Genomic DNA, 19,381 nt, shown 5'->3' with positions numbered 1-19,381 from the left:
GTATATATATATGTGTGTGTGTGTGTGTGTAAATAGAGAGAGAGAGAGATTGAATTGTAGGTCAACATAATACAATTCATTATAATTAATTAGATTAACATGTAGGGGCCTTTGTATAGTACTCAATCTAACTAAAATTTGGCTTAGGCTTAAATCAAAATGCTAATAATTGAGTTAAGGCTAGCTCATTTAAGTTCAATTCTAATTATATAGAATAAACACCTATACCTTTTGCATTAATACCATCCAAATCTTTCATAACACCAACAAATAGCATCATTTTAACTTGAAAAAAATCAAAAGTTTCTTCATTGTAACACAACTATACCAAAAACAGTGTACAAATGAGACAGAAGTGAACACCACTACACATATACAAGCACCTCATAAGCCACTGCAGTTCTTAAAAATAAGCAGAAACCTCCATTACAATAAAATTTACAGTGGAATCAAGACTGCAAAGCTTTGGATTTCCTCTAGCAATTCTGCAAAAAATCCAATTCACCAGCTAAAATTAGTAAAAAGTCTCAAACTTCTAGATATAAACATGAACTAATAGAACAGGTGATGATGATTCTTCTAGTAAATCTGCATCAATGGTTAAGGCATGCCCCAACTCCAACCTATCTCGCCTGTCATTGCGGATTCAATCTTCTACTTCAACAAACCGGCCGCAGACCCACTTTCTCGTCTTTGCCGAGACTATTTTGGGATCGTTTCGCTTTCTCGAATCTACTGTTTCTGCTCTATCTGACTCAATTCTCTTCAGATGATGAGAAGGTAGAAGTTGGTCCTGAGATGCTATGAAGCCTTCCTCGGCGTCTATTCCACAACTCATTTCATGTTGGTTAATTTCATCGCCATTCTCAAAGGAAGACGGATTAGGGAATCCGTTCACAAGTTTTTCAGTTAGCATTGATTGGTTTATCGTAGCAGTCGTATTGGTCTGCAGGTGCTTTTCCAATCCATCCGAATTACTGTTGAAGTACGAGTCGACTTCGCTTTCGTATGACATAAATGGTTCCCTCTCAATGGTTTGAAGTGATAAATTTGCCTCAGCAATCAGCTTTCTGGTTTCCAGAAGTGAAGCTTTTGCCAGAGGGCTGTTCAGGGCAGCTGCCTCGAGAGCTTCTGCAGCTCTCTCAGCCTCAGCAATTAGTAGCCTGAACAAGCAAAATGGAAACTAAGCTTATGAAAGTAAAATTACCATTGCAGCAAAATCATTAGATATGGGTGCCAAAAATTGACCTAACAAGCTAAGTCGACTCAAACTTGAGTCAAAATTCAGGTTTGGTTCAGGTTAGAAATCCTAACCCGTTTTATTTATTTGGATGGATTTGGTTTGACCTATCAATCCGAAATTGACCTCTCAACCCAAAATTGACTTGAAATTTACCTACGAACCAAAAAGTGACTCAATATTGACTCGAAATCAACCCTAATTTGACCGGAATAGCTATCATATATTATGTTGAATGGGTTATATGAGCGGATTCGAGTCAACGAGTTGAAGGCGGGTCGAGTTCAAGTTGGATATTCGGACACATTTAACATTCAGGTCGGGTTAGGTCAGGTAAAGATATGTTGGGTCGGGTCATACCCATACCGGACACGCAAACCCAATTTAACACTCCTAGAACATATATAGGAAGAAAATAAATCATCAATATGAAAAATCATGTGTTAATGCCTGATCAGATAAGAAGTAGAACATATTTAGGCTTGAACAGATAACAAGAAAAACATACTTGGCCCTCCTGGTGGCTTCTCTTTTCTTGGATTCCATTTCTGCTCTATCTGCTTTAATTTTCTTGAGCAAATCTAACTTGACACTGGACATTGGATCCTTGTAGGAAGGAGCAGAGTTTCTTCTTTTCTTATATGTTTCTTGCTTGATGTTCTTCAGTTCAAAGTTCAATTGAGCAGTCTGTTCAGATTTTTTACTGATAGCACCTTTTTCAGAAGTTTCTCCGGTAGGTTTTCGCCTTTGCTTTTTATTCGATCCAATCACTGTGCCATGATACTTCGCCAATGCAGCATGAACTCGATCACGATATTCCTAAGAGATCGAGAAAAGGTTAAAAAATTTCAAGAGAATTTTGATAATTTGTGAGGGGAAAGGTGAAAAAAAGGCAGTTTCATGGTTTGTTTTTTACAGGATCAGCCCATTTGGCAGAGATGGACTCTGAAATCTTTCGCCGCTGCTCGAGAGATTTTGGTGTCCTCTTGCTGCCCTTTGGCCTCGGCATTGATTTCCTCTTCTCGATGCTTTCCAACCACTCCTGCTTCAGTTGTTCATTTATAACCTTATAGGAATCCCATTGCAGCTCAACCTCACCAGCATAACCTTTCCTTGCTGCTTTTGCAATCATGTTTTGCCATTCAAATATGCATTTTTGTTGAACAGTTAAAATTTTGCGTCGTCTTCGCCAACCCTGCCTCACACCTACTGCAATTTTCTTCTTTGTGTCATCACTACATGGCGAGAAAAAAATATATAAAATCGAAATGTATAATCACATAAGAATGATGAATTTAAACTATAGAAAAGCTACAATAAAGTTTCATTTTCATGATTCAATTAACCGGAAAGATGACAAAACTTTAAAACACCACTTCAAACATTTCTTCATGTTGCACATCATGTTTTAAAGGATAGAGTGATACCAGAGTTTTACCCAAATAGCGATAAGAAAATCAATTATTATTGCTGAATTCAAAATAGAGAAATACAAACTCATGAACGAAAATAGAAATACCAATAGCAAACTCAACCATGATTGTATCCCAAAGGCGTGGTGCTCGATTATAAGCGATGGAAGGGTAATGGGTGGCTGCAGGAGCATGGAGCAGGCTGGAGGAGAGGGGGAGGGGTGCTGGCTGCTGACCGGCTGCAGGAAAACAGCAGGAAGTGAAGTGACGGAGGTCGCTGCAGCCAGGCAGGATGGTTGGGGCAGCTGGGAACAGCCGTGGACACAATGGGGTGGTGGCACTGACGTGAGAGAGATGGACAGCAGGAAATGGCTGACCAAAACAGCAGATGTGGGCTGTTTGGGATTGGCAACGGCAAGGTTGGAGAATGGACAGTAAGTTGGTAGCAGCAAAGGCAGGTAAGGGTGGCAGGAATGGTTGGAGAACAGCGAGGAGTCAGCAGTAGAAGGTAGGAAGGGGCAGTAGGGAGGATTGGTGGCTGCAGGAACACCACAGACGCTTTTCTTCAGGGGCGGCCGCAGCAAAGAAGGTGACGAGAGTGGCAGAGGGAAGGCTGTCCCGACCATAACATACAATCAGAAAATTAAAAACTTACGGTAAATGAAACACATATATAAGCCCTAGATAAATAAGATCGGATCCCTCTATTAAAAGGAGACGTCAAACCACAGTGGAATGGCCAATCAGCTCTTCCAGGTCTGGATTGGTTCGGTCTAGACGAAGGAAGCATTGGATATTTCCCGCAGCACCCTTTTACTCCTGCGTCAGTCTCTCGAGATTGGAGGGGCTTCTACTTCATTCATCAAAGCTTTTGTCTGCATCTTGAAAGTAACGGAGGCGTTGTGACTCCCTGGGAGTTGAATGATCTTCGACTCTTTCCTGAGAAGCATCAGGATCCCAATAAAGACTGCATTGTTCCCTAAAATACCTAAATAGTTTTCCCCACTTGCGAACAGTCATTCATGTTGGTCCAACTATATGAGGACGCGCTATTGAACTGAACCATAACTTTGTTCTAAGTGTACCTCGCAAAATCTTCCAAATCTAGTCCTAGGTTGACTTAGTTCTACCTAATGTGAGAACAGACAAAACTTACTCTAACGGTGGGCCATGGTAGCGACCATGGTGTTAAGGTATCGATCATGATGTCCTGACATGATCTCTGTAGTGACGGGCCTGTATATGGAATCGAAGCCTCTGTCATACTTTCTTCTATCATCAACAATATAGATCCTACTGGCACTACTTTGTTGATAAGAAAACCTATAATCTAGGACTCCGTAAAAAGTAGGACTATGTGGTTGCCATCCTTGGTGAAGGAGTAGGTATTCCCGAACCCATCATGCTAAGTCCGGTGATCAAACTATCACAGCCTTGCCAACAAAAAGTTGAGCACCATGTCGCACTAAGTTTGATCATGAAGCTAATTCTCAATCAAAAACTCCATGAGACACATGCCAATGTTCACTATGTTCTTTTCCCTCAACCATATCAGGGAGGATAACTGAGAGTGTCTTTGAGTCATGAGGCTCAACTTGTCCACCATCTGTGCAGATGTTACATTCTTACTGCTCCCTCCATCAATGATGAAACTCCATCTCTTTCCCTTCACAGAGCAACAAGCGTAGAATATGTTATGACGAAGTCAATGCTAATCCCTCGTAGCCTCAATTCGTGGAACTCATCGAACTACAAGCATCTCACCCTCATCTGGTGGAATATGATACTCCTCACTCTTTTCTTCATCTGTTTATTCATCGCTAACTTCCTCTACTGCACCATACTCGGAAAATGACACAACTCGGTTTGTCGTGCAACTGGAGGCTATGTGCCCATATCCATGAGATCTGAAGCATTTCCTGACTATGATTGTAGCGAGCATGCAACTCTTATTAGACTTCTCCCTCTGAGTAACTCTATCATTTTCCTGACCAGTTTTCTCAAATCCCTGAGGTGTGTTGTTGATGTCTCCAACTACGGGTGGTTATCTAAATGGTGATGGGTGTCTGCTCTGTTTCTACGTTCTCTCCACCTTCACTCCAAGTTCTAAACTTCAAACAAAGGCATATAAGGTTGTAGCTGGACCACGTTACCAATAGAGGGCTTTAATCAGCCCAAGTACCAAGCCATTGTGGGCTCCTCTAGCTTCGTCAAATCAAATTTCAGCATTAGTTGTATAAACTCTATTATGTACTCCTCCATCGATAGGTCCCTCTCATGTGGGTAGTGGAGCCTCAAGAAAATATCCTGACGGTAATGTGGGGGTAGATATTGTCGCTACAACTCTTACTTCATATTCTCCCAGTTAGTAATCTTGTTTCATCCTTCTCTGTCTCACCCTTTTCAGGTTCTACAACCACAACGAGGCGCTCTTTTTCAGTTTGATAGCAGTTGGTTTCACTTTCTGATCATGTGACGCCTCCTTATATTTAAAGTTTCTCTCGACGATTGGCAGCCATTCCCTAGAAATGTGGTATGTCCATTTTCACTCATCAACCTCCGTATCATTCGATAGGCACTTCATCTTTGTATCCTCCAGCACACACTTCATCTCTATATTCTCAAACATGAACTTCATTATTGTATCATCTATCAGGTACTTCATCTATGTATCCTCTAAAATACACTTCACTTCTCAACCTCATCTCATACTGTATCCCAAAGCGTCTTGGCAAGTCTTCTTCTCCACTGGAATCATTCCTACTGAAGGGATTAAGGTATTCATCCTTCTCTCCTTCGGGGATCTCACTATCACACCATAGGTTTTTTCCTCTAGTTCTATGAGCCGTCATAACACTCGACAGAATTTCCATTGCATCTCGTCTAATGGTAAGCTCATGTCAGGTTCCCTAAATAATTTTTCTGCACCCTAAATCAGTCTCATGTACCCTCTTATACCTCCCAAGCCTATAGGTCCAATGCCCACAAAATCATAGCAAAATCTAGACCTAATCATAATTCTCCCTTGCCAATTTTCAAAATCAGCAACCCTAAATAATTTTCTACACCCTAAATAAGTCTCATACACCCTCTTTCACCTCCCAAACATAAACCTTAGTCATACCACTGAGAAGACAAGTGTCATAATTCGATGGCCCTCCAATCCCTGAGGTTACAGTAGCTCCACCACATTCAACGGGACAGACCTGACACAATATCATGAGGAGTCAGAAGCTTCAACATATTAGATCAAAGCTCCATCAACCCAGTAGATTGACGTGGGGCGGGGAGGGAATCCCAAACCAGTTAGGTCCAAGTGAGAGAGGGTTTGTCGGCCCACTTTGCTTGAGCTAGGGTTATTGCCTACTCTTAATAGAAACAATGGTGTTTTCATCTCTTTTTTTTCATTTAGGTTGAGGACTTTTGTTGATTATAAATACATAGTTGTTGATTGTATTATGGTTGTATCTGTGGCATTGGGTGGTGGCAATCGTATCCCTCCATTGTTGATGGTAACATCCTGGGTCTCCTTCCTTCATCTATACTTTGCGTGGTGATTTATGTATCTCAATCGGTTGTGAGAATGGGAAATTCTCGTATCTTTTACTTGATTAATGCATCTCATCTTTATTCTGGTTATTTTTTTCCCGTCTCGAATTACTTAGTTATTTTTGTTGAATCTTCTCCAACCTCCTATTATCAGATATCACCTTCAATATTTATCAAAATCTCTACCAATAGCCATTTCTTCTATCAAGCGCTAAAGCTAAAATGAAAATTTTTTTGCGGCGACATATTGATAATGGCAAACCTAGAATTTACACTCTAGAATAAGCCCCTTAAATTGAGAGTATTCCAATCTAATGCTAGTCCTTAAAAAAAGGATTCTATAGACTATAGAAAAGAATTAAAATAAATACATAACCTCTTTCTAAGCCTATTCAAAACAATCTCAGAACATTCAGATGTCCATACAATGCATTTCTGCTTAATTCATAATGGCAGCAACAATATAAGATGATAGGTGCTCGGACATTCTAAAATCAAAGAAAGAAACTCACCTCTGAGCATGTCCCAGATTCATCAGTTTCCTTTTGACCTGCAAATTGAACTTCCTCTTTAGCCATATTTCTCCAAAATAAATAGTTCACTAAAGCTTGTTTTTTTTATTTTTTTTTATGTTAGGATTCGGTTGACAATACTTAAAGCACAAATGAAAATTTCATGCAGGTAAATCTATGCTTGTGAACCCGTGTAAATTAATATACTCTATAAAAGTAGTCAATTACCTTGTCCATATGTGTGAACTGAGCAAATTTCATGCTGGCTTATTTAGGGGTCGTTTGGGAATACTTTTATTTTTCATTATATATTTTTACATTTTACTTTTAATTTTACTTTGCTTATTTTTTACATTTTAGTTTTTAGTTTATTTTTCTTGTATTTTGATTTGAAACAAAACCTATTTGGCATGTTGAAAACAACTGTAGTTGTTTTTAAGAAGACTCTAGACTTCTAAAAGTAGTTTTTAGTATTTTTAAAATCAAGTTTATTTATTTTTTTAAATAAAAATATGTAAAAAATATACTAAATAAACACAGTTCTTAAAAATAAAAGTAAAAAAACAAAAAACAAAAAATAAAATAAAAAAATGATTCCAAACAAACCCTTAGTTATTTTTAAGGCATCTATCCCATGATGTCCCAAAAACTTGTGGAAAACCAAATTTGATACCGTATCCCATAAACTAGACATAAATCAAGAAGAGAGCTATATAAACAAAAAAAAAAATCAAATTCATGAAAACTCGTGGATCATAAAGTTCAAAATGTTTAATCTTAAAAACAGCTCAAATCTGCAAGCATTTGCAATAATTTTAGCAATTCTGATGTTCCTTGAGCTAAATAACGTTTTTTTAATGAAACTGGGACACCATGAAAGATACATTGTACTTAATATATAATCTTATGATTACAAATGTCATAATATATATGGACAATAACATACATCAACCTAAAACATTAGATATTTACACCCCCATTTCTAAGGATAAACAACCTTGAGACATTTAGGTAGAAAATGACGAAGTATGTAAGTGAACAGTTAGATCCGCTCATGCAAAAGGATAATAGAGTGCTTTCAAATCTACAATTATATTTCACTATTAAATGCATAATTACGTTTAATCCACACCAGAAACATACACAGACAAACATTTGTTAGTATAAACTCATAAAAATGGAAGTGCTACTGGTGTAAGCTATACTTGAGTTAAAAACACTGAATAATCAAGATTCAAAAATCCTATGGATCGTCCATCAGATTTGTCACAAGTAATTCATGTTTGATAGTAATACAAGTGATAAAATATTAATGGAAATTGAGTTTGCGAAGAACTTTTAATACTTAATTGTTTGGAAGAGAAGAATCTGATGTAGAGCAGAATTTGACAGAAAAAAATAGGAGATTGGGAAAGATACGAATGAAAATCTTAAAGGAGGATGGCAAGAAATAGAGAAAAGGACTAAAAAATAATAATAATTCGTATGGTATGAAAATTATAATGCACCCATTCTCTGTAATAATTAAATGTGTTATGTTGGGCATGCCATTTATCCAACATGTGCTCAACAACTATCAGCGCACCATATACATGTCTAATCAAAAAATAAATTAAATTAAAATACAAGTATATCCGAGAGACGTGTCATTAGTGATAAATTTTAATTTTAAATGTATATTATATAAATAACTTGATTCATTTCTTCTCTTTTATTTTAAAAATATATTATTTAAAAAATTTCATTGCTCCTTAGCATTAATTATATTTACCAAGGTTGTAAAAACTGGATTGGTCATTAAACTGGAAGAATGAGATATTGAAGATTCAAAGGCTCGTCCAAGATTGAACCGAGGGTTAAATCGAACGACATAATAAATATTAAAATTATTTTAATATGATTAAATGATGCAAAAATATAAATATGTGTTAACAATAAATAGAAATTAAACACAAAAAATGACTTTAATAATTTTTAATTTAAAATTTGATGTAAAGCTCATCAAAATATAATTATGTTTATTATAAACACAAGCGCGCGCGCGCGCGTATATTAAATATAGTTGGAAAATAAAAAATATAGTATAGATATAAAATTATTGAAAATTTAGTCTCACATAACAAAAAAAAAAGGATTTCACTTTATATAGAAAAAATGGTTCTACAACATAGCTCATTAGTCACCTAAGTGATGGCCATATAATGAATTAGTTTGATTACTCCTATCAATTTTTATATTTAAGATTTATAATTATATTTTTGACTTAACATAATTTATTAATTATATTTTATATAAAAAAAATTCACAATTTAATTGAGAGTAAAAAATAATTAAATAAGCAATTTGACTCATTCACTATAATCGAGACAGGCTCACCAATTAGCCGATTTGACTGGCGGTTCACACAAATTTTCACGTTTGATCCGAAAACGGTTATTGAGGTTACCCAAACCAGTCATATGCCCGGTTCACGGTCGAACTGGTTGAATCGGTCGGTCCTTCCCGGTTTTTTAAATCTCTATATTTACTTTATTCCATTCCATTACTCTGATTTTTTTATAGTACTTATTTTTTATTCTTTTCAAAGATTCAAATATTTTAACTTCAAGCAAACAAAAATCATGTGTTTATTCTTCTTTTGTTGAGTCTAAAGGTATTTAACAAGTTTATTCTTCTTTTGTATGAGTACAACAATAACAAGCCTTTATCCAACTAAGCGAGGTCAGCTACATGAATCCTTTTTCTCCATTGTATCATATTGAGTGCCAAAATTTCATTCAATTCTACTAAATTAAGTTCATTTTTTATACAACATGCTCGAGTCTTTTTAGGTCTATCTATACCTTCCTAACATAAGTCAAATATTAAACATGTACTCTATTAATTGGGTCATCAAATGGTCAACGTTTAATGTGACCAAATCATCTAAGACGACTCTCTAATCTTGTCTGCCACTGGAGCTACTCCAACACTTTCATGAGTATATTTGTTTTGCATTTTGTCTCTGAGTGTAAAGCCATTCATTCAACTAAGCATTCTCATATGAACAACGCTTAATTTCATGCTTTTCTTTTATACGCAACATTCTGCGTCACAAGACATTGCAGGTCTCACTGTCATCTCATAAAATTTTCATTCAAGTCTAAGTAGTACTTTTCTATCACATAATAGGTCTAATGCATTCCTCCAATTCAACCATCCTCCAACTTCAATGCTACTAATAACATCTCCATCGATATCACCATCACTTTGAATAATAGACCCGATATATCTAAAATGTTCACTCATTTTAATGACTTGACCACCCATTATTACAACTCCACCACTAGATCTACTACTATTAAAATTACATTCCATATATTCGGTTTTAGATCTACTCAAACAAGAGCCTTTAGACTCTAAAGTTGACCTCCATAAATTGAAATAAATTTATTATTATATTAATTCATTTCATATGATTTAAGTTGTGTAATAAATATATATATATTTTTTATTTTTAAAATATAATATTATAATATCATAGCTAAAGCGTGCCTACATCATATATTTTCAATAATAGATGCGTCTCATGTCCCTGCCATATTTAGTCTATGCCCATGTCAATATCAGTGAATCATAGCATGAAACATGTGAGAAGAATTAATTCCCAAACAAGGATATAAGAAAAAAGCCCGTTCTTTATTCCATCATCAATTATCAAAATTATAAGACCTTAGACATTAATAAAAAGCTCCATTCAAGATGACAAAATAACCCTTGAACAAATAAATAAAATATCAAACGTCCCAAATGATAAATGATGTTTTAACCACTAATAATTAAGTATGATGGCATAATAAATTAAATAATATTATAAAACATAAAGACTTGTGACTAAGGGTTAAGGAAGACAAGTCACTAAATTTCAATTTCTTTCGGGTTCAAAAAACATTTACCAAACCTCATGAGTTGACGAATCGTTGTAAGAGAAAAAAAAATGAAAGTCCTCAACTGGACTTGATGACTTTTGAAGCCATCCCGCAAAAGAGAAATAAAAGTATTACGAAGATGTGAAAAGAGAAAACTATCCTAATAAAGATGTTGTGAATAACAAGAACAACATCATCATCAATAAAATCGACAAAAATCACTAGTCATAGATCATCAAGATCGCAGCTCTGGAAAGACGCCTGTAGAAACTTGGACATTTTCATAAATAGTGCTAAATTAATTCAATTTGATTGATGTATTGGCTAACTGAAGCTAACTTTTCTTCTTTTTTTTAAATAGCATTTGAGTTTATGATTAGGCTAGGTTGGGTTAAAACTAATTGAGTTGGGTTGGGTTAGGCTTAAGCAAACAGGATTGGATTGAATTTATCTAAATTAAAAAAATAAATGCCCAAATCCCACGGCCTGATCTCTCATTCTCGCAGCCCGATTCAGGTTTCAGCCTTTAGTCTCACATCATAAGCGAGAGTTTGCATTGCACCATTTATATGAAGGAAAAAATTTTACAGCATGACTTTGTAACACATCTGGGTGTTGGACATACTATGGATTGATTAAACTCATGTAAATGTGATTTGAGAACTTTAAATCCATGGTTATATGTTTAACTTATATAATTTGTAGATTTAATTTTTAAAAGAAAAATTTTAGCCCATTAGACTAAAAAATAAAGCTGTTAAAAAAGGTTATGTTTGGACCGCCCGATTATATATAATTGAGATCAATTTGCTGATAAAATCAACGGTTCTAAATGATTTGCATGTTTGATGCAAAAATGATCGCTAAGACTAACCGAACCGAATATATGCCTCATTCATGGTCAATCGGATTGAATTGACTGGTCAACTCCGATTTTTTTTTTTTTTTTGAAACCTTTAAGGAAATATTGGAATCTACATTAATAGAATCGTTTAGGTAGCTAATTATTTTTTTAGAAGAATACATGATTTACAAGAAAGAAAAGAAGGACATTTGATGTATAATGATTACAAGTCTATGGTTACTAATGCAGCTGAAATAAGATACATAAGCTACAAAAAAAAAACGACAATCCGAAAATTACAAACTCTTAAGCAAAGTTAGTAACTACTAATAATGTAAAAGGTGGCAAAACATGCTTCTTTCATGTATAAAAATAATTTAGTAGTTTTCAGAATTTGAAATTATACAAGAAATGGTGATCAAATATAAAATTTCACTCATAACAGAAGGGAAGTTCAAAATCCCAATCAAATGCAAAACTAGCCACTAAAAATATAAAATATGAACATTGATAGAAACCGCCGGAAGACAGTTCTTCACTACCATGAAGCACTCAAAAAATACACATCAACCAAAACAAGAATGTTGTGGGAGTAGAGTTTTATTTCAATACTGAGGTCCAATGAAGTTTACATGCCGTAAGGGTCCTAAAGATGGCCTACAAAAAAGCTAGAATAAGTAACTTCACAAGATATGTCAAGATTCATTCAAATATAATAACTTCTGATGCATCTTTCATGAATATCAGTAGCAGAACTCTCCCATAAATGTCTAGTACCTCATTTGTAAAATCCAACTCATTTTTGAACAACGAATTATTAAAATAATAGAAAAAACAACACTGAAATAGGGACCACCAAAACAAAGATAACAAAAGCAATGGGAAACGTGAATAAACGAATAGCAATAGGTAGAGTAATAAGAATAGAGCAACAAGAATTAAGAGGTATGGTAAGAAATTGAATGGTGAAAGGTTGGGCATGAAGAAAAGCAAAATTGCAAAAATAATAGCATAATCCCGTGGTTGTAGCAAGAAGCAGCTTCTTAAGCTCTTAGTACCTGGCTTATAAAAATTTGGCTCCAACAAATTTCACATATGATATTTGTTAAGCAAATATGGGAAAAGTTGTTATGCTTCTTACAAGATACCCTATAAATTATCAAAAATAGATTTAAAATCCCAAGGCATAAGAAACTTGTGATATTCACCATCAGCAATATACATAATCCACCATCCGTTATCATGATAGTTTTATTTGAGCTTAGATTTTGGATCAAACACATATTCAAGTTTTATTTCTATTAGAGGCTTGGCATTAGAATTTATCTCAGTTTTAACCATATATTCAAATTCAACTACTATTACTTGCTCAAGCATAGGCTCTTGAGTTAATGAAAAACTCTCAACATAGCTGCATACTCAGATTCAAAATAATCAAATACAAATTCGATCTCAAATTCAAACTTTAACTCTAATTCAGATTAACACTCAGTACTATTTACTAATATAGTTAGAAAATGAGAATTTGATACGAGCAACATCTATAGTAATATATTGAAAGTAAGGATGCATATAGTCTACAATCTCTTGAACGAGTATTATTACTTCGATTTCATGGCAGCACTTGAGACTGGATAAAACAATATGCATTTTTCTTACATGACTTCACCTTGGGATCCTGCATTGCCAACTTGGTTCTCTCTCGGATCTTTTGTAGAGTTTCTGACAAAAAATAACTCGTGAAAATAAAAAGAAGAAAGAAACTGAATTCCTCAATAAAAGAGGAAGATTTACATATACCACTCAAATCCTATGTATTTAACTGTCTAAAACCAAAACTTTGATCTTTATATGTCATCTTACCTATGCATAAGAAAATGTATTTTAATTTTTAAAAGTTAAATAGTGATATTTTTATGTGCATAAAAATCTAGGTGGAAGAAATATAAAAAATAAAGTTTAATCGCTAAGATAAATAAGTAGGCATTGGGTGGTATGAACCCAAAAAATAAAAGAAGATGTAAGATGCATCAAGACTTCACAGGAAACTAGAAGTATATACCTGGGCTGTGTTTTCTTCCCTTGTTCCATGGAATATTACCCTTGTTTGCATTTGAAATCCTCATTCGTCTTAATGTCTCCCTCTCGTCTAACTCCAGAAGATCAACTGAAGATTGAGCCATTTGACTGTCGGGGCTTGAATCAAACCACAAACTAGAATCATCCATGAAGTAATTTTCGGAAGTTATTAAGCAATATGGTTCAACAGTAGCAACAGCTTTGATAAGAAGTTTGCATTGCTTCTCAAGATACCACGCTTTGAAATTTGATTTTTCTGGTAATTGGAATTTCACCCGTTCAGGATTTAAACCGTTTTCTTTATAAAAGGTAGGAACTCTCTGAACAGCTTTAGCAGGGAAAAGATGTTTTTTCTTAGCTACACAAATATGACCATGAAAGGAAGCATATGAAGCCACAATAACTGCACAAAGTTAACATATAATTAGAAAGCAACAAATATTAGGGAAAAGCCAAAAATGATGCCGAAGACCACTATTTTTAAATCCTCACACCAAGCTTTTATGATTTTCAAAACAAAAATTAAGGGGATTTCACATACATAGCGCACAATTATTATGTATTTACATATTTCACAACTAAAGTTTCGTATTTATGCACATGCCACTCAAATCTTTAATATCACCTCAAATATAGCACAATTACCATTTTTTAAAAGTAAAATACACCTTTTCATGCACAGGTTTAAAGCGCCAAAGTGTTGTGTGAGTAAATATGAATGTTTAGGAGTGATATATGTAAATACAGAAGAATTATGTGTGACGTGTGTAAATTTTCCAACAATTAAAGATAGAAAAGCTAGGACGTTGGTGATTATTCTTAGGGATGGCATTCAGTTTGATCAAAAAGTGATTAAAGAATAAATACAGGTTAGAAAAATTTGAAGCATACCCAAAACTTTATCACCCTGAATACATGAGAGTTTTGCAAGGTAAAAAACATGTTTTTGTGGAAAATTACGTTTGATGAACATCAAAGGCATTATTATATCTGTAATATCAAACAATAAACTGGAGAAAAGTTACATATGATTCTTTAAGCATTATGCAAGAAAGAAAGAACCTTCAAATCATGAGCAGAATGATATGAAAAATCAGTGTATTGAGTAATTGGGCTTAGTTCCATATGAGATAGGTGAAAATTTTATTGGTATAAAATATCAAAAGACTAGCGCCCTTCGCCAGATGTTTAATTTGACCAATTCTCACGAGCCAAACTTTGGTCCCCTTTCGTTAAGCTCAATAACACAACCCTTTCAAGAGTATGCTAAGCAAATAAATGATCGTTTATATTCAAATAAAATCACCCCTCTTGTTGAAAAATACCTTCTTATTCATAAAAGGTTTAGCTGAAGTTTATGTTAGCACCAAACAAACCATAAATGAATAACAAGAATTAGTAAATAGAAGAACAATTTTTAAACTAGAATGAAAGTAATTATTCGACGAAAACAACTCAGATCTATGTTGTTATTAATAATGATGAACTAAGACTACAAACTGTTTAAATGGGAGATTGAATTAAAGAACCACAAATGAAATGTAAAATAGCTCACCTGACCAATTACATAGACCATAGACAAATTAGTGCTACAAAAGCATAGCGCTCAGTAAGGAAATGACAGACTAAAAATGAATCTCACTGTCCACTCCTAATCCACAGATTAATGCAGTTTGCAAATTATATTAAGTTTCATTTTCTCACGTGTCATAATTAAGATTCCATCAAATTATTTCATTGCCTGGTAACTCAACAAAAAAACTGCCCAAAAATCAACACTCAATCCCCTAAAAACTTTTTACATAGCGTTTTAGCCAAAAACTCTCAATTTTAGTGCCAATTGAAGATTTTCATTGTCTACTTACAAATCATAGCAATGCAAAAAATTATGTCTGAGAAAATGTCTCGTCAATTTTAATTATTTAAGAAAATGAAAGCATGATGCCAAATTTCTTTGAATTCATAACATAAAATATCTTAAGCAACATCATTATTAGACTTATCCATGAAAGGGAAATAAGTTCTATGAATGCTACTTGACCATCTATTCTTGTTAAGCGCCAAGTGAAATGCTAATTCTAATCTAGATAATTTTTTGCGCAACTTTTAGCTATGTTATAACTATTCTACCGTTGTTTTTCATATTAATTTTACATAAATTTTATCAGCTAAATTATTTGTAAACATGCACATCCCAAAACCACATAAACCTATTTTCCACAATCATATTTTCAGCAAATATTCACCCACGCTCTCATATTAGTAATATATTCTTACATAAATCTATCATTCCCAATTTCAAATGTCCATATTAACATTATTTTTCTATTGCATTCAACTAATTTTAGGTACCTGGTAAACTATCCAACACTTAAATTCAAATAGAATGGGCATTGACAATTTTATTATTCTTATTTAAAATTTACTTTTAAGTGATATCCCTTGTCAAATAATCGTCATTAGAAAATTAAACATTTTGACCATTCAAATTTACTTCAAGAAGTTGCGTCATCATTTGTGCAACATTCTACAAAGAATAAATTCAAGACACTTAAATCACACTTATATGCAAAATAATCTTCCAAAAATATTGAATTATATTTACAAATGTACACCAAAAATATCTCATGATTTAGGGTCATTTACTAAGGCTAACTTAAACTTTTTAACGTGAATCTGAATTTTCCAAAGCTATCATGAACCCGCCAAGGCTATTGTAAATTCATAAAGGTAGAGGAGAGTTCACCTATTTGTTCATTCTGACATCATCAAAGTTCATAAAAAAAGATGGTTTGCGAGTACCAGTTGTTATATTATAATTGGACAAGATAGCTGAGATTTTAAAGAGGACCAATGTGACAAAAGATAGTTTGCGAAGACTGTCTAATATTCTCTATTAACGTTCTTCTTATTTCTTTCTTATTGAAAATAATAATAATATCGGTTAGTTCATTTCAATCCAAAATCATTATTGTTATTGATAGAATGAGTATTTCAATTTCATAAAATATCATGCAATCAGGTTCACTTTTAGTGCATAAAATTTCAATCATTTTGGTGGTTAGGTGGTTATTAACTTTCTTATCTAGAAATTCCAATCAAAAAAGCAATTCCTGCCTAAATAGAACCTCTATTAGTTTTAGTTTTCAACAGGAGTGAAGAATAGTTGTTTTAAGATTAATACATTTTTCCACAAGAAATTGTATGCTTGTTGTAGTAGTTCACAACATCTAAATCTACATTGCATATTAGATATGCATAAAAGACCTAGACCTTAAAATATTTAAAATAAAATTCCAAAAATATTCAAGTCTATGACCCTATTTGTAGATTTCATATTGATTTTGAGAGGTGTCCATCAAACAGTTCTTCCATAAATTCATTGACATTCCTCCGAGATGAGTTCATATAAATAGTGGTGATCTGAAATATTCAAGGACTATTAGGGCAAAATCAAACTTAATTTGGATTTACACATCTTTTTTTCTCCTTATAGATTATAATAGTGATTATGTGTTAAACTCGAGAAAATAATATGAGTGTTTTTGTTTGTTCAAGTTTGAAGTTTGTGTTGGAATATTTGCTTAGGACTGCCTAGGATTAAGGAATTAGTTTTATTTTCTTTAAATCTTATTTTAAAATTTTGATTTCTTTTAGTTATTTTTATGAACGTTGATTATGGAGCATTAATCACTTTCCTTTTTCTCTGTTTTGTATTGGGCGGCAATTTAAAAGAAGGTGCTGCTGTTTTTTTTTTTTTGAATTAAGAACATTCAAGCTTCTTCATATTTCTTCCTCCTCTTTCTCTTGTTCAAGAAACCTTCAATTGGTATCAGAGCTGGTATCAGAGCTCATTTCTTAACAGAGCTCATTTCTTAAAGGGCCTGTGTGTGCGTGCGACTGTTATGGAGATCGGTACCAGTTTTTCTTCGATTGTTTCGCCCTTGTTTTTTACAGTGAGAACTATCGGATTTGGGCGGTACGCATGGAGACTTATCTGGAAGCCTTGGATCTCTGGGAAGCAGTGGAAGAAGACTACGATATTCCTCCTCTTCCTGAAAATCCCACCGTGGCACAGATTAAAAAACAAAAGAAGAGTAAGACGAAAAAATCCAAGACAAAAGCCTGTCTGTTTTCTGCAGTTTCCTCCACAATCTTCACTCGAATTATGTCATTAAAAACAGCAAAGGAGATCTGGGATTATCTCAAACCTGAGTATTAGGGAGATGAAAGAATTCGAAGGATGCAGGTGCTGAATTTAATTCATGACTTTGAGTTGCAAAAGATGAAGGAGATAGAAAATATAAATGAATACTTTGACAGGCTACTCAACACAGTGAATCGTGTCAAATTATTGGGTTCTTCATTGGAAGATTTAAGGATTGTTCTGAAAATCCTTGTAACAGTGCCTGAAAGATTTGAGGCTACCATCACCACCTTAGAAAACACAAAGGATCTGACAAAAATTACTTTGTCAGAACTCTTGAGTGCCTTGCAAGCACAAGAGCAAAGGCGTGCAATGAGGGAAGAAGGAGCCGTTGAAGGAGCCTTACAAGTTAAGCATCAAGAAGATGAAAAGAATTGGAAATTCAAGAACAAGAAGTCTCAAGCCTCAAATGGACAAAGTTCTACATCTGGGAATAGAAGCAAAGTTGGAGTAAAGAAAGATTTTCCTCCATGTCAGCATTGTGGCAAGAAAGGTCATCCTCCTTTTAAATGTTGGAGAAGACCGGATGCAAAGTTCAGCAAGTGTAATCATTTGGGACATGAAGCTGTCATTTGTAAGAATGAAAATCAGCAGCAAAAAGATGAAGTGACAATGGCAGATCAAGAAGAAGAAGATCAGCTTTTCGTTGCAACTTGTTTCACGGGTCATGAAACAAGTGAAAGCTGGCTTATTGATAGTGGCTGCAATAATCATATGACACATGACAAGGAGTTTTTTAAAGAATTAAAGAGTACCGAGTCCAAGAAGGTCAGAATTGGGAACGATGATTATATTGAAGTCAAAGGAAAGGGCACGGTAGTCATTGCAAGCTGTTCAGGAACTAAATTGATCACTGATGTTCTCTATGTACCAGACATTGATCATAACTTGCTCAGTGTGGGTCAATTGATAGAGAAGGGATTCAAAGTGATGTTCATGAAGAATGCTTGTGTGATAGAGGATGCTACAGGCCAAAAGATGTTTGAAATCAAGATGGCAGGGAGGAGTTTTTTACTCAATCCAATGCAGGAGGAGCAATCAGCCTTTCTAATCAAAGAAAGTCTCTCAATGATATGGCACAAGAGACTCGGGCATTAACATTATCAAGGACTATTACAGATGAAGTCAAAAGGAATGGCAATTGGGCTTCCGGAGTTCGATGATCATATACTATCCTGTAAGGCTTGTCAATTTGGAAATCAAAACAGGAAGTCCTTTCCAAAATCAGCATGGAGAGCCACTCATAAGCTGCAGTTAGTTCACACAGATGTTTGTGGACCTCAGAGAACTCCCTCATTAGCAGATAGTAGATATTATATTGTGTTCATTGATGATTTCACTCGAATGTGTTGGATTTTTTTCTTAAAATTTAAATCAGAAGTAGCTGGAGTATTTTTGAAGTTCAAAAAATATGTGAAAAATCAAAGTGGCAATCAAATTCAAATATTGAGGTCTGACAATGGCAAGGAGTATACGTCAAAAAATTTCAACACATTTTGTGAAGAAGCTGGCATTGAACATCAGTTAACAACTCCTTACACTCCACAACAAAATGGAGTTAGTGAAAGAAGAAATAAATACATTCTAGAAATGACTAGATGTATGTTGCATGAGAAGAATCTACCCAAAC

The 19,381-nt window shown here is 34.4% G+C and overlaps 1 protein-coding gene across 1 annotated transcript in view; it reads right to left on the bottom strand.

Annotated features, from left to right (window-relative positions):
• Positions 1 to 322: 322 nt before the first annotated feature.
• The window catches only part of LOC110020768, a 33,181-nt gene continuing 14,122 nt past the window's right edge, over positions 323 to 19,381 (bottom strand). Inside the window, exons 2-7 of the mRNA XM_020718983.1 lie at positions 13,528 to 13,947; positions 13,135 to 13,187; positions 6,714 to 6,751; positions 2,157 to 2,475; positions 1,749 to 2,059; positions 323 to 1,163 (exon numbers count right to left, since the gene is read on the bottom strand). Coding sequence (XP_020574642.1) covers positions 647 to 1,163; positions 1,749 to 2,059; positions 2,157 to 2,475; positions 6,714 to 6,751; positions 13,135 to 13,187; positions 13,528 to 13,947 — 1,658 coding nt within the window. The 3' untranslated portion in view covers positions 323 to 646. The remainder of the gene's footprint in view (positions 1,164 to 1,748; positions 2,060 to 2,156; positions 2,476 to 6,713; positions 6,752 to 13,134; positions 13,188 to 13,527; positions 13,948 to 19,381) is intronic.

The sequence above is a fragment of the Phalaenopsis equestris genome, unplaced genomic scaffold, assembly GCF_001263595.1.
Source record: "Phalaenopsis equestris unplaced genomic scaffold, ASM126359v1 Scaffold000107, whole genome shotgun sequence".
Classification (NCBI taxonomy): Eukaryota; Viridiplantae; Streptophyta; class Magnoliopsida; order Asparagales; family Orchidaceae; genus Phalaenopsis; species Phalaenopsis equestris.
Note: the sequence above shows the minus strand (reverse complement) of the source record. Positions and strands in the feature narration are given on the sequence as shown.